This window comes from Lethenteron reissneri, chromosome 68 (genome assembly GCF_015708825.2).
Source record: "Lethenteron reissneri isolate LAM-NWPU_2019-01 chromosome 68, ASM1570882v1, whole genome shotgun sequence".
NCBI classification, from domain to species: domain Eukaryota; kingdom Metazoa; phylum Chordata; class Hyperoartia; order Petromyzontiformes; family Petromyzontidae; genus Lethenteron; species Lethenteron reissneri.
The window spans coordinates 4,019,570-4,032,069 of NC_083846.1; the positions used below are offsets into that span (position 1 = coordinate 4,019,570).

A 12,500-nucleotide genomic window follows, 5' to 3' on the forward strand; every position below is an offset into this window, starting at 1 on the left:
TATTATGTTTTATTTTATTATTTTATTATGTTTTATTTTTATTAAATTAATATTATGTTTTATTTTTATTATTTTATTATGTTTTATTTTTATTATTTTATTATGTTTTATTTTTATTATTTTATTACTTACATTCTACGTGACTTTACCGAAAGAACCAAGAAGAAGGGTGGTGTAAATTTACGATGATTGATGTTGTGGTGGTGGTGGTGTCAGTTTCAATAAATTATGGAATACAAAATAAATGTTGTACGGCTTTTTGGCTATTTCATTTCACGTTCTTTTCAGTCGTCTGTCATTAGAGAGAGCGGGTGTGGTTCTTCACTGCAGTCGTGCGTAGGGTGACACGGACAACACCACGGGTGGGAAATCACAGCGGTATGGCTTGCGGACATTGCCAAGCTCAAGAGAAGAATAATAATAATCATTGCCTGGGCTAATTCATGATGCTGACTACCTCGCCTGGTGTACAAGAGGTCGTGGGTTCGATCCCGACCCTGACGCCTGCTGCTGTATATTTGGAGTTTGCGTCTCTCATCATCATCACGGTGGCTAGGAGACGTTAACTACCTCGCCTGGTAAACCGTGTGGGTTGACACGGTATGCAAACGCGTTACAAAAACCAGACAGTGTATATGAGAGAGAGAAAAAAATAAACATATGGGGCCGTCCATAAATGACGTCACGCGATTTTGGACGATTTTTGACCCCCCCCCCTCGTCACACGGCGTCACAAAAAGTCAACCCCCCCCCCCCTCAAATATGACGTCACAAAGCTCTGCCCCCCCCTCCCCAAAAAAAATCATAATTACATTTTGAAAATAAAACATGCTTCAAGTCGCTTTAAACTATTGTCATTGTAGTGCGTATTTAATGTGGCGCTGCGCTCTGATGTCGTAGGAAGAAAACATTTATTAAAAAGTCTATTTAATTAAGTAGAACGTAAATAATAAAATAAATAAAACATAATAAAATAATTCTCACGACGTTTCGGCCACAACGCAAGCAGCCGTCCTCAGGTGAAGAAGACCAGGTCTGAGGACGGCTGCTTGCGTTGTGGCCGAAACGTCGTGAGAATTATTTTATTATGTTTTTATTTTTATGATTTTATTATTTCCCTTCTACGTGACTTTACCGAAATAACCAAGAAGAATGAATCCCTGCAGTCACGAAAGAAGCTTTAAATCGAAATTTAATTATGTTTTATTATTTTATTATTTTATTATTTCCCTTCTACGTGGACTTTACCGAAATAACCAAGAAGATGAATCCCTGCAGTCACGAAAGAAGCTTTAAATCGAAATTTAAGTAGAACGTGTTGTCTATATTTATTTAAAGTTGCAGCATTTTGATGTGTGACGTCACATTTCTCAAACGCCCCCCCTCCCCTATAGTGCGTGACGTCATTTATGGGCGTTCCCTAAGAATTTATTTAAATAAAAATCGCGTTTCTCTCGCCGTAGTCGCTACTCTTTGACCTTTCCACCTCTCTCAATGAACTCAACGTGAACGCACCACCAAACAACAACAACACAACAACAACATAACAACACAACAACAACTGTTGTTGTTATTATTGCTAACAACTCGTAAACTCCGCGCGCGCTAACACACAAACACTAGCAACCTCGTGAACAAACGAGAGTGAGGTGAAAAACAACAATGAACTATCCTCCTGAGATTGAATAACTAGTGACAATATTACATTAACATTTTAGTAAAACACTTATTTGTGTTTTATATATATATACAGATAGATAAAGAGGAAGGGTGGTGAAGTGAAGTGAAGTTGTGCCCGGCTCGCAAAGCCTGCCTCAGTAGGCCCACGGCCGCCTGCCTGAGGCGAGTTTATTTAAAGACACAACAACAAAAAGGTAATCGATACAAACTTTTAACTCGTAAATATTCACCGCTCGCGGTTAATATGTTTTGTTTAAATGTCATTGAATGCGGGGGGTGGTTTGGTTTATTTTCTTGCGTCGGTTGCCTCAGGCCCGAAAATCCCCTCACGAATCTCGATTTTTTTTAAAGTTGTTAAGTCGCGAATTTTTCCCGCTTAAAATTCAACGTTTTCGTTTCGATAAAAGTTATCGCCAAACCCTCCCCTGCTCTTTGGTGCTTTCGGTAAAGCCACGGAGAAAGAAAATAAATAATAGAGTACGACGTTTCGATTGCAACACAAGCAACCATCATCAGGTAGAACTACATTTGAGACAGAGACAATGTTGTGTCTCTCTCTGCTTGTGTGGCTGTCTGCTTGTGTGTCTGTGTCTATGTTGTGTCTGTCTGTGTGTCTATGTTGTGTGTCTCTGTGTGTGTCTCTCTCTGCTTGTGTCTCTCTCTGTGTGTCTATGTTGTGTGTCTATGTTGTGTTGTCTCTCTCTGCTTGTGTGTCTCTCTGCTTGTGTGTCTCTCTGCTTGTGTGTCTGTGTCTATGTTGTGTCTGTCTGTGTGTCTATGTTGTGTGTCTCTGTGTGTGTCTCTCTGCTTGTGTCTCTCTCTGTGTGTCTATGTTGTGTGTCTATGTTGTGTTGTCTCTCTCTGCTTGTGTGGCTGTCTGCTTGTGTGTCTGTGTCTATGTTGTGTCTGTCTGTGTGTCTATGTTGTGTGTCTCTGTGTGTGTCTCTCTGCTTGTGTCTCTCTCTGTGTGTCTATGTTGTGTGTCTATGTTGTGTTGTCTCTCTCTGCTTGTGTGGCTGTCTGCTTGTGTGTCTGTGTCTATGTTGTGTCTGTCTGTGTGTCTATGTTGTGTGTCTCTGTGTGTGTCTCTCTCTGCTTGTGTCTCTCTCTGTGTGTCTATGTTGTGTGTCTATGTTGTGTTGTCTCTCTCTGCTTGTGTGGCTGTCTGCTTGTGTGTCTGTGTCTATGTTGTGTCTGTCTGTGTGTCTATGTTGTGTGTCTCTGTGTGTGTCTCTCTCTGCTTGTGTCTCTCTCTGTGTGTCTATGTTGTGTGTCTATGTTGTGTTGTCTCTCTCTGCTTGTGTGTCTCTCTGCTTGTGTGTCTGTCTATGTTGTGTCTATGTTGTGTGTCTCTGTGTGTGTCTCTCTCTGCTTGTGTCTCTCTCTGTGTGTCTATGTTGTGTGTCTATGTTGTGTTGTCTCTCTCTGCTTGTGTGTCTCTCTGCTTGTGTGTCTCTCTGCTTGTGTCTGTGTGTCTATGTTGTGTGTCTCTGTGTGTGTCTCTCTCTGCTTGTGTCTCTCTCTGTGTGTCTATGTTGTGTGTCTATGTTGTGTTGTCTCTCTCTCTGCTTGTGTGTCTCTGTGCTTGTGTGTCTGTCTATGTTGTGTCTATGTTGTGTGTCTCTGTGTGTGTCTCTCTGTGTCTGCTTGTGTCTCTCTCTGTGTGTCTATGTTGTGTGTCTATGTTGTGTTGTCTCTCTCTGCTTGTGTGTCTCTCTGCTTGTGTGTCTCTCTGCTTGTGTGTCTCTCTGCTTGTGTCTGTGTGTCTATGTTGTGTGTCTCTGTGTGTGTCTCTCTCTGCTTGTGTGTCTCTCTGTGTCTGCGTGTGTCTCTCTCTGCTTGTGTGTCTGTCTGTGTGTCTCCGTGTCTGTGTTTTGTCTCTCAAATGTAGTTCTACCCGACGACGGCTGCTTGTGTCGCAATCGAAACGTCGTACTCCATTACTTAATTTATTTTCTTTCTACGTGACTTTACCGAAAGAATCAAAGAGTAGAACCTGCCGGTGGTGGTGGTGGCTTCTTCGGCGTCATAGCCAGCGTCTCACCGCGTTCGGAAGGTTACGACTTTAAATCGTGATTGTTGGTGCCCGATTTGAATCACTAGAGGCCTCTTACACGAGTCTACGGGTCTCTGTGCGAGTCTGTGGGTCTCTGTGGTGGTCTCAGTTTATGGGTCTCTATGTGAGTCTATGGGTCTCTGTGGTGGTCTCAGTGAGTCTGTGGGTCTTTGTGCGAGTCTGTGGGTCTCTGTGGTGGTCTCAGTGAGTCTGTGGGTCTCTGTGGTGGTCTCAGTGAGTCTGTGGGTCTCTGTGGTGGTCTCAGTGAGTCTGTGAGTCTCTGTGGTGGTCTCAGTGAGTCTATGGGTCTCTGTGGTGGTCTCTGTGAGTCTATGGGTCTCTGTGGTGGTCTCAGTGAGTCTATGGGTCTCTGTGGTGGTCTCAGTGAGTCTATGGGTCTCTATGTGAGTATGAGTCTCTGTGATGGTCTCAGTGAGTCATTGGATCTCAATGACTGGGTCTCTATATGATTATATTGGTTTCAATGTGATGGTCTCAGGGAGTCTGTGGGTCTCTATATGAGTGGGTCTCTGTGATGGTCTCAATGAGTCTGTGGGTCTCTATATGAGTGTGGGTTTCTATGTAAGTTTGTGGGTCTCTGTGGTGGTCTCAGTGAGTTTGTGGGTCTCTACGTGAGTCTATGGGTCTCTGTGATGGTTAAAGTGAGTCTATGGGTCTCTATGTGAGTCTATGGGTCTCTGTAATGGTCTCAATGAGTCTGTGGGTCTCTATATGAGTGTGGGTTTTTCTGTGATGGTCTCAGTGAGTCTGGAACTCAATGAGTCTATGGGTCTCTATGTGAGTCTATGGGTCTCTATGTGAGTCTATGGGTCTCTATGTGAGTCTATGGGTATCTATGTGAGTCTATGGGTCTCTATGTGAGTATATGTGTCTCTATGTGAGTCTATGGGCCTCTATGTGAGTCTATGGGTCTCAGTGATGGTCTCAGGGAGTCTATGGGTCTCTGTGGTGGGCTCAGTGAGTCTATGGGTCTCTCTGATGGTCTCAAGTGAGTCTGTGGGTCTCTATATGAGTGTGGGTTTCTATGTAAGTCTGTGGGTCTCTTTGGTGGTCTCAGTGAGTCTGGAACTCGGTAAGTCTATGGGTCTCTATGTGAGTCTATGGGTCTCAGTGATGGTCTCAGGGAGTCTATGGGTCTCTGATGGTCTCAGTGAGTCATTGGATCTCAATGACTTTGGGTCTCGATATGAGTATATTGGTTTCTATGTGATGTCTCGGTGAGTATAGGTCTCTATGGAAATCTGTCGGTCTTTGTGATGGTCTCAGTGAGTCTATGGGTCTCTATGTGATGGTCTCAGTGAGGCCATGGGTCTCTATGTGAGTATTTGGGGGCGCTACGGTGGCGAGATGTCAACTACCTCGCCTGGTATGCAGGAGGTCGTGGTTTAGATCCCGACCATGATGCCTGCTGCTGTATATTTGGAGTTTGCGGTGTCTCTCTCCCCGTGGTCGCGTGGATTTTTCTCCGGGTCCTCCGTTTTTTCCCTCCACATTGATCAACATGACACGAGTATTTGACTGCTATACACTTTCACGCGATAAGCCGCTACGTTGAGCTATCCTTTGTGGCCGGGTCGCTTCAGGAAAAAATAGCTACACAGCTCGGTAAGTAATTGTTATTCTACGCGATGGATTAATCTTGTGCAATCCGTCTGTCCGTCCGTCCGTCCGTCCGTAGATCCGCCGCAAATCACAATGACGACCGCTCCCCGGCTCCTGCTGATGTGCGGGAGACTTCGCGCCATCGTAAGCAGATTGCCCAGAGGCATTGGGCAAGGTCATATGGCACAGATGTCATCGTCGTCGTCGTCGTCACCACCACCGTCATCGTTACCATCGTCATCGTTACCATCGTCACAGCCGCCGTCATATTCCAGTGGACTTGATGGGTCACCGAGCGACGTTGACGTCAAAGCTCTGCTTCAGGAGGAGGACACGGCGGATGATGGCAGCGTCCGTGACGACAAGGTAACACGCGTTGCGGTCCATGGGCAATATGTTATGGCTTTGAAAAATATATATTTGTGTGTTTCGATTTAAAGCTTTCGTGACTGCAGGGATTCATCTTCTTGGTTCTTTCGGTAAAGTCACGTAGAATGGAAATAAGCAAATAATAAAAATACAACATAATAATAAAATAATAAAAATAAACCATTTTTTGTTATGTTTTCTTTTATTATTTTATTATTTCCATTCGGCCACATTCATTCAGACTCTGTCCTCTCCACAGACCTGTTCTTCACCTGAGGACGGCTGCTTGCGTTGTGGCCGAAACGTCGTGAGAATTATTTTATTATGTTTTATTATTATTATTTTATTATTTCCATTCTACGTGACTTTACCGAAAGAACCAAGAAGATATATATTTGTGCTTTACAAAAAGCGTTTTTTATTGGAGTGATGAATTGCAGTTATTCTCCATAAGCACTTGCTCATCTGCCCCACTCCTCACCCCATTCTCTTCTCTGACCTCTTCACTTCTCTTGGCATTGCGACTTCCACCCTCTCTCATCCTCCCCCTCCTCTCCATTATCACGAGCGTCACCGCAATCTCCCTTTGCCTCCTCCACCTCCTCTCTCCTCGCATCACCTCCTCCTCCCTCCACCCCTCACCCTCCATACTTCCTCCTCCGTCCACCCTCCTTGACATCCATCACACTCGCTCCACCATCACCCTTCCTCCACTCTCCCACCTATCCAACTCCGTTCTAGATTTGAAGCTTTCGTGACTGCAAGGATTCATACTCTTAGTTCTTTCGGTAAAGTCACCATTTTTCGATTTAAAGCTTTCATGACTGCAGGGATTCATCTTCTTGGTTCTTTCGGTAAAGTCACGTAGAAGGGAAGTAATAAAATAATAAAAATAAAATAATTCTCACGACGTTTCGGCCACAACGCCGAAAGTCGGGAGAATTATTTTATTATGTTTTATTTTTATTATTTTATTACTTCCCTTCTACGTGACTTTACCGAAAGAACCAAGAAGATAAAGTCACCATGTAGGTATAAAATGAAATTAAAATTAATAAAAATAAAACAATAAACTCACGACGTTTCGGAGGCAACACAAGTCTCCGTCATCGGGTGGGACCGTCACAGCCAGATTTCTGCATCAACTCCCGTCACCTCTTCCACCTCCCCCGCCACCTCCGTGTGTCTCCGTGTCAGCGCGACAGCTCCGTGCTGCTCTTCCCGGGCCAGGGCAGCCAGTTCGTGGGCATGGCTGCGTCGCTGGTGGAGAGGCACGAGCGGGCGCGGGCGCTGTTCGACGCGGCGCGTCGCGTCCTGGGCTACGACCTGCTTGCGCTGTGCCTCAACGGGCCTGCCGAGCAGCTAAACCGCACGCTGCACTGCCAGCCCGCCGTGTTCGTCACCTCGCTCGCCGCGCTCGAGACGCTGCACGAGGAGGAGCCGGAGGTGACCGTCTGCCCGGTCGTTGAGGGGGGGGCTGAACGGGGCGCGGGAGAGGGGGGGAGAGGGGGACAGAGGGGTTAGGAGATGAGTCGAGGGAGATGAGAGAGCGAGGAAAAGAGTAGAGAGCTACGTAGCTAGTGATAGGTTTTTATCCATCTTCTTGGTTGTTTCGGTAAAGTCACGTAGAAGGGAAATAATAAAATAATAAAATAAAACGTTATAAAATACAATTCTCACGACGTTTCGGCCACAACGCAAGCAGCCGTCCCTCAGGTGAAGAACAGGTCTGTCGGAAAGACAGCGTCTGAATGAACACCACCAAGCCTGGTGGTGTTCATTCAGACGCTGTCTTTCCACGACCTCCTGTATACCAGGCGAGGTAGTTAACATCTCATAGCCACCGTGATGATGATGAGAAACGCAAACACCAAATATACAGCAGCAGCAGGCGTCAGGGTCGAGATCGAACCCACGACCTCCTGTACACCAGGCGAGGTAGTTAACATCTCCTAGCCACCGTGGTGATGATGAGAAACGCAAACTCCAAATACACAGCAGCAGGCGTCAGGGTCGAGATCGAACCCACGACCTCCTGTACACCAGGCGAGGGTGTTAACAACTCACCACCGCGACATGACGTGCACAACACTTTCCCCTAAAGGCCACATGGGGGATCTTTGTTGTCTGTGCTCTGCAGGCAATTGAGAACTGCAAGGCGGTTGCGGGCTTCAGTGTGGGAGAGTTCGCTGCGCTGGTCTTTGCCGGTGCCATGGACTTCAGCGAAGGTACGGGGCGTCTACGTTGAGCCGGAGTCAAGAATTACCCCAATGCTCTGCTTCTACGCTGGGAACGTTTGTCCAACGCTATGAAATGAATGCTTCATGCACGCGGGGGCGGAAACCAAAGTAAACTCAAACCATACTAATAGGGGTTTTTCTCCTTTTTACTGGCAACAAAACTGACACCTTTTGCAAGGAATCATGCTTACATAAACCACAATACTTGCAGTCAAATGCAAACAAAAACAATACTCTGATAATGTATGTATTGTCCTTGAAACTGATTGGTCCACACCAGAGACAGCTTTCTTTGGAGCCTAGTCTCAAATGGTGTTCGACCAGATGACGCCAAAAGGCGCACAGTTCTAAGACACCGCACTACCAGAGTAATGAGAGCTTGGGGTGAGCAGCTACATCACGGGACCTCCTTTGCCAGTACCAAAATATACTAATAGGGTTTTTTTCCCTTTTGATTCCTTGCAAAAGTTGTCAGTTTTGTTGCCAGAAAAAAAGGGGAAAAAACCCTATTAGTAAACTCAAACCATTTAGGTTTTTTTTTTACCGCGTAAAAGTCCACTGAGCAACCTGGCCACATGGTAACGCAACGGGGAGTGGCTTATCGTGGGAGTTTATAGCAGCAAAATACTCTTTAAACGCATATTGACGAATCTTCAAATGTACGGGTATCAGCATCGGGATGGAGCCCACGATCTCCTGAATACCAGGCGAGGGGGATGACGTCTCGCCAGCACGGCGCGCGTGTTTTATACGCGCGGGGCAGGAACAACAGCGGCCGGAGAACACCATCTGAATCACCGAGACTCACAGCGGATTTTGGCCTCGCAGTCAAACAAAGACGGTGGTCACCGCATCGCACGGCGCTTTAACGTGCGCTTCTGCGGCCGTCTGGAACGCTCTTCCTTTCCGATATTAGGAAGCCGCTGGGCGCCTATGCACTTTTATTAAATCGTCGAGATTGACAAACTCGTTTATTTACATCTTCGTGTTTAGTTTGTTGTCCTTCCCCCCCCACCTCCCGATTAGTACGGTTGGCTACGTCAGAGGTTGCAATCGGGTACCCGATACCCGTACCCTACCCGATCCTCGCACCCTGGATACTCTCTGTTCCAGCTACTCCCCTCCGGCAGAAGGCTGCGGTCCATCAAGACCAAAACCTCACGTCATAAAAACAGTTTTTTCCCATCTGCTGTTGGCCTCCTGAACAAGGCCAAGGGCTTAAAATGACTTTTACACTTAAAATGACTGTTACACTTACTATAACATTTTATCTACATAATTACACCTTTCCATACTTACGTGTAATCTTATTTGTATTTTGTATTTTAGCCCTTTGGTATTACTTATACTTTGTAACGTTAGTATAGTTAGAGTGTATACCTTTTATATAAGTTAAGATTCCTACTTGTTCAATGTATGCACCGTCCCGCCATAGTGAATTCCTTGTTTGTGCAAACTTACATGGCGATTAAAACCGTTTCTGATTCTGATACCCGGCTACCCGTACCCAGCCGGGTACGGGTACCCGTTTGCGACCCTGGTGCGGCCGGGTACGGGTACGGGTAAGGAATCAAAACCCGTTTGCGACCTCTGGGCTATGTACGATGCGAAAGAGGTTCAGCATGCATACATCAATTAATTAACTTCTTGGTTCTTTCGGTAAAGTCACGTAGAAGGGAAGTAATATTTTATTACTTCCCTTCCCTTCTACGTGATGACTTTACCGAAAGAACCAAGAAGATGAATCCCTGCAGTCACGAAAGCTTTAAATCGAAATTTAAACATAGGATTCAAGTGATGTGAAACCTCTTCTTGGTTCTTTCGGTAAAGTCACGTAGAAGGGAAATAATAAAACTAAAACATAATAAAAGAATTCTCAACCCTTTGGTGATAATTATTTTATTATGTTTTATTTTTATTATTTTATTATTTCCCTTCTACGTGACTTTACCGAAAGAACCAAGAAGATGAATTCCTGCAGTCACGAAAGCTTTAAATCAAAATCAATTAATTAGTAAATGAATCCCCAGTGAACGTGCTCACGTCGGGCTAACGCCAGGTAAACGTCGTGTCGACGTCAGCCTAACATTGCACTCTCCCCACCCCTCCCCCGGTAGCCCTGTACTGCGTGCAGAAGCGTGCGGAGGCCATGGAGGCCGCGAGCTCGCAGGGTGGTGCTCCCCACGGCATGCTGTCGGTGTCGGCGCGCCACGCCTTCCGCCCGCCCGCCGTGTGCCACGAGGCGCGCGAGCACTGCCTCTCCGCCGCGGCCGGCTCGGCCGAGCGGGTCGCCGAACCCGTGTGCCTCGTTGCCTCCTACCTGTGCCCCGACGTGCGGGTGCTGGCCGGTCACGTGCAGGTCAGGGTTCGACTCCCGCCACGGGGGAGGTGGGAGCCGGGGGGTTGTGCTCAGCCCACGTGTCGCTCTCTCGCTCGCTCGCTCTGTCGCTCGCTCGCTCGCACGCTCGCTGTATGCTGCGGTTACTGCTGCAGTCTTGTGAGACTGATATTCTTATTCTTGATACAGCAGTCGTGCTGTGACGGGTCCACCTGAAGACGGAAGCTTGTGTTGCCTCCGAAACGTCGTGATTTTTATTTTATTTTTATTTGACTTTTATTAATTTAAATTTTTTACCTACGTGACTTTATCTTCTTGGTTCTTCGAAAAAAACTAAGAATATGAATCCTTGCAGTCACGAAAGCTTCAAATCTAGAACTAATACCCTCTACGGGGAGGAATTCCACCTATCTGTTAGAGTTTTTAACAGACAACGAGACAAGAAGTCACAGCTTATCGAGACGCTGGCCTTCCTCAAGAGATGCCGAGATAACAGGTTGGAAATTATCTCACTTGATACAGCTATCGTGCTGTGACGGTTCCACCTGAAGACGGAAGCTTGTGTAGCCTCCGAAACGTCGTGATTTTTATTTTATTTTTATTTTACTTTTATTAATTTGTAATTAAATTGTTTACCTAAGTACTTGATACAGCAAGCGTGCTGTGACGGTTCCACCTGAAGACGGAAGCTTGTGTTGCCTCCGAAAAGTCGTGATTTTTAATTAATATATTTTATTTTACTTTAATTAATTTTAATTAAAAAAAAAAAAATTACCTACGTGACTTTACCGAAAAAAAACCCTAGAATATGAATCCTTGCAGTCACGAAAGCTTCAAATCTAGAATTGTGAGATTGATTCGCGCACATGCGGTGACCTCGTATGCGCGATTGCAAGGTAGCGGCGGTGTAGCGGTTAGCGCCACGCTGAGCTACGAACCCGGCAACCTGATTTTGATTGCCGCTCTCACGGCCATCGCCGGTGACGATTATCTGAACCGGTCTTGGGCCTCCCCCAGGTAGCCTCGAATGAGTAGCCGGTGCGGTGTGTAAACATCGCAACTCGGGAGAGAAAAGCGGATGGGACGTGGCGCTGGTCACCCACCGCCTCGTATACCGTGCCAGCCTTCATAGGTGCTACTCGCAAACAGCACTTGCCCCAACAATCTGTTAAGGCTATAGGGGGGATCTTCGTCTTTGTTTGGCCGTGGTGACATCACCGCTACTTAGTGGCCAACAGCAGTTGTCGTTGTTGGGGTGATGATGTATTTGGCTGCTGTAAATTTGCAGGTGATGATGATACTTCGTTGAGCTTGTCGTTTGTGATTGCCAGGTCGCCTCTGAAAAATAGCGACAAAGCTCTGTGGGCTTTACCTGGTAAAATAAAAAATAGTTGTAGAGTTTTCAATTAGTTATTATAGTTCGTAGTGTGTGTGTGTGTGTGCGCGTGCTAATGGAGGGAGTTGGGTGTGCGCACGCGTGTGTGTGATTGCATAGTAGTAGGGAGCACAGGTGGTGCATCGGCCAGTCATCTCAGTCAGTCAACCCGTGGCACCTGCTGGGTCTGTCCCGTGACCTCCTGCCAGCGTGCGTTCGACACTTCACGTGGCCATAAAGTGCACCTAGCCTGGCACAAGCGCCGTGGTGACGTCACTGCTGCTTAGTGGTAAATGGCGGTTGTTGTGTGTGTCTGCATAGTGGGGAGCACAGGTGGTGCATCGGCCAGTCATCTCAGTCAGTCAACCCGTGGCATCTGGGTCTGTCCCGTGACCTCCTGCCAGCGTGCGTTCGACACTTCACGTGGCCATAAAGTGCACCTAGCCTGGCACAAGCGTCGTGCCGATGTCACCGCCACTTAGTGGCGAACTGCGGTTGTTGTTGCGCTTGCGTGTGTGCGCGTATGTGCGTGTGCGTGTGCATGTGTGCGTGTGTGCGTGCGTGCGTGTGCGTGCGTGCGTGTGTGTGGGGAGCGGTAGTGCAGCGGTTAGCGCGCTGCGCTATAAACCTAGCGACCCTGGGTTCGATTCCCGCTCACGGCCAACACCGGTGACGATTATCTGAACCGGTCCCGGGCCTCCCCTAGGTCGACTCAGCCTGAAATGAGTACCCGGTGCGGTGTGTAAACATCGCCACCGGGGAGACAAAGGCGGCCGGGCGTGGTGCTGGCCACCCACCCCCTCGTGTACCGTGCCGGCC

The 12,500-nt window shown here is 47.1% G+C and overlaps 2 protein-coding genes across 3 annotated transcripts in view; both read left to right on the forward strand.

The window, feature by feature from the left end:
* Nucleotides 1-302, forward strand: part of LOC133360311 (bcl-2 homologous antagonist/killer-like) — a 20,645-nt gene extending 20,343 nt beyond the window's left edge. The window contains 1 exon segment of the mRNA XM_061578957.1: nucleotides 289-302. Coding sequence (XP_061434941.1) covers nucleotides 289-302 — 14 coding nt within the window.
* Nucleotides 303-1,441: 1,139 nt separating this feature from the next.
* The window catches only part of MCAT (malonyl-CoA-acyl carrier protein transacylase), a 12,869-nt gene continuing 1,810 nt past the window's right edge, over nucleotides 1,442-12,500 (forward strand). The window contains exons 1-5 of one of the 2 annotated variants that reach the window (XM_061579091.1): nucleotides 1,442-1,874; nucleotides 5,436-5,725; nucleotides 6,926-7,174; nucleotides 7,869-7,956; nucleotides 10,086-10,327. In XM_061579091.1, coding sequence (XP_061435075.1) covers nucleotides 5,453-5,725; nucleotides 6,926-7,174; nucleotides 7,869-7,956; nucleotides 10,086-10,327 — 852 coding nt within the window. In that variant the 5' untranslated portion in view covers nucleotides 1,442-1,874; nucleotides 5,436-5,452. The other variant, XM_061579092.1, reaches the window with a different exon arrangement.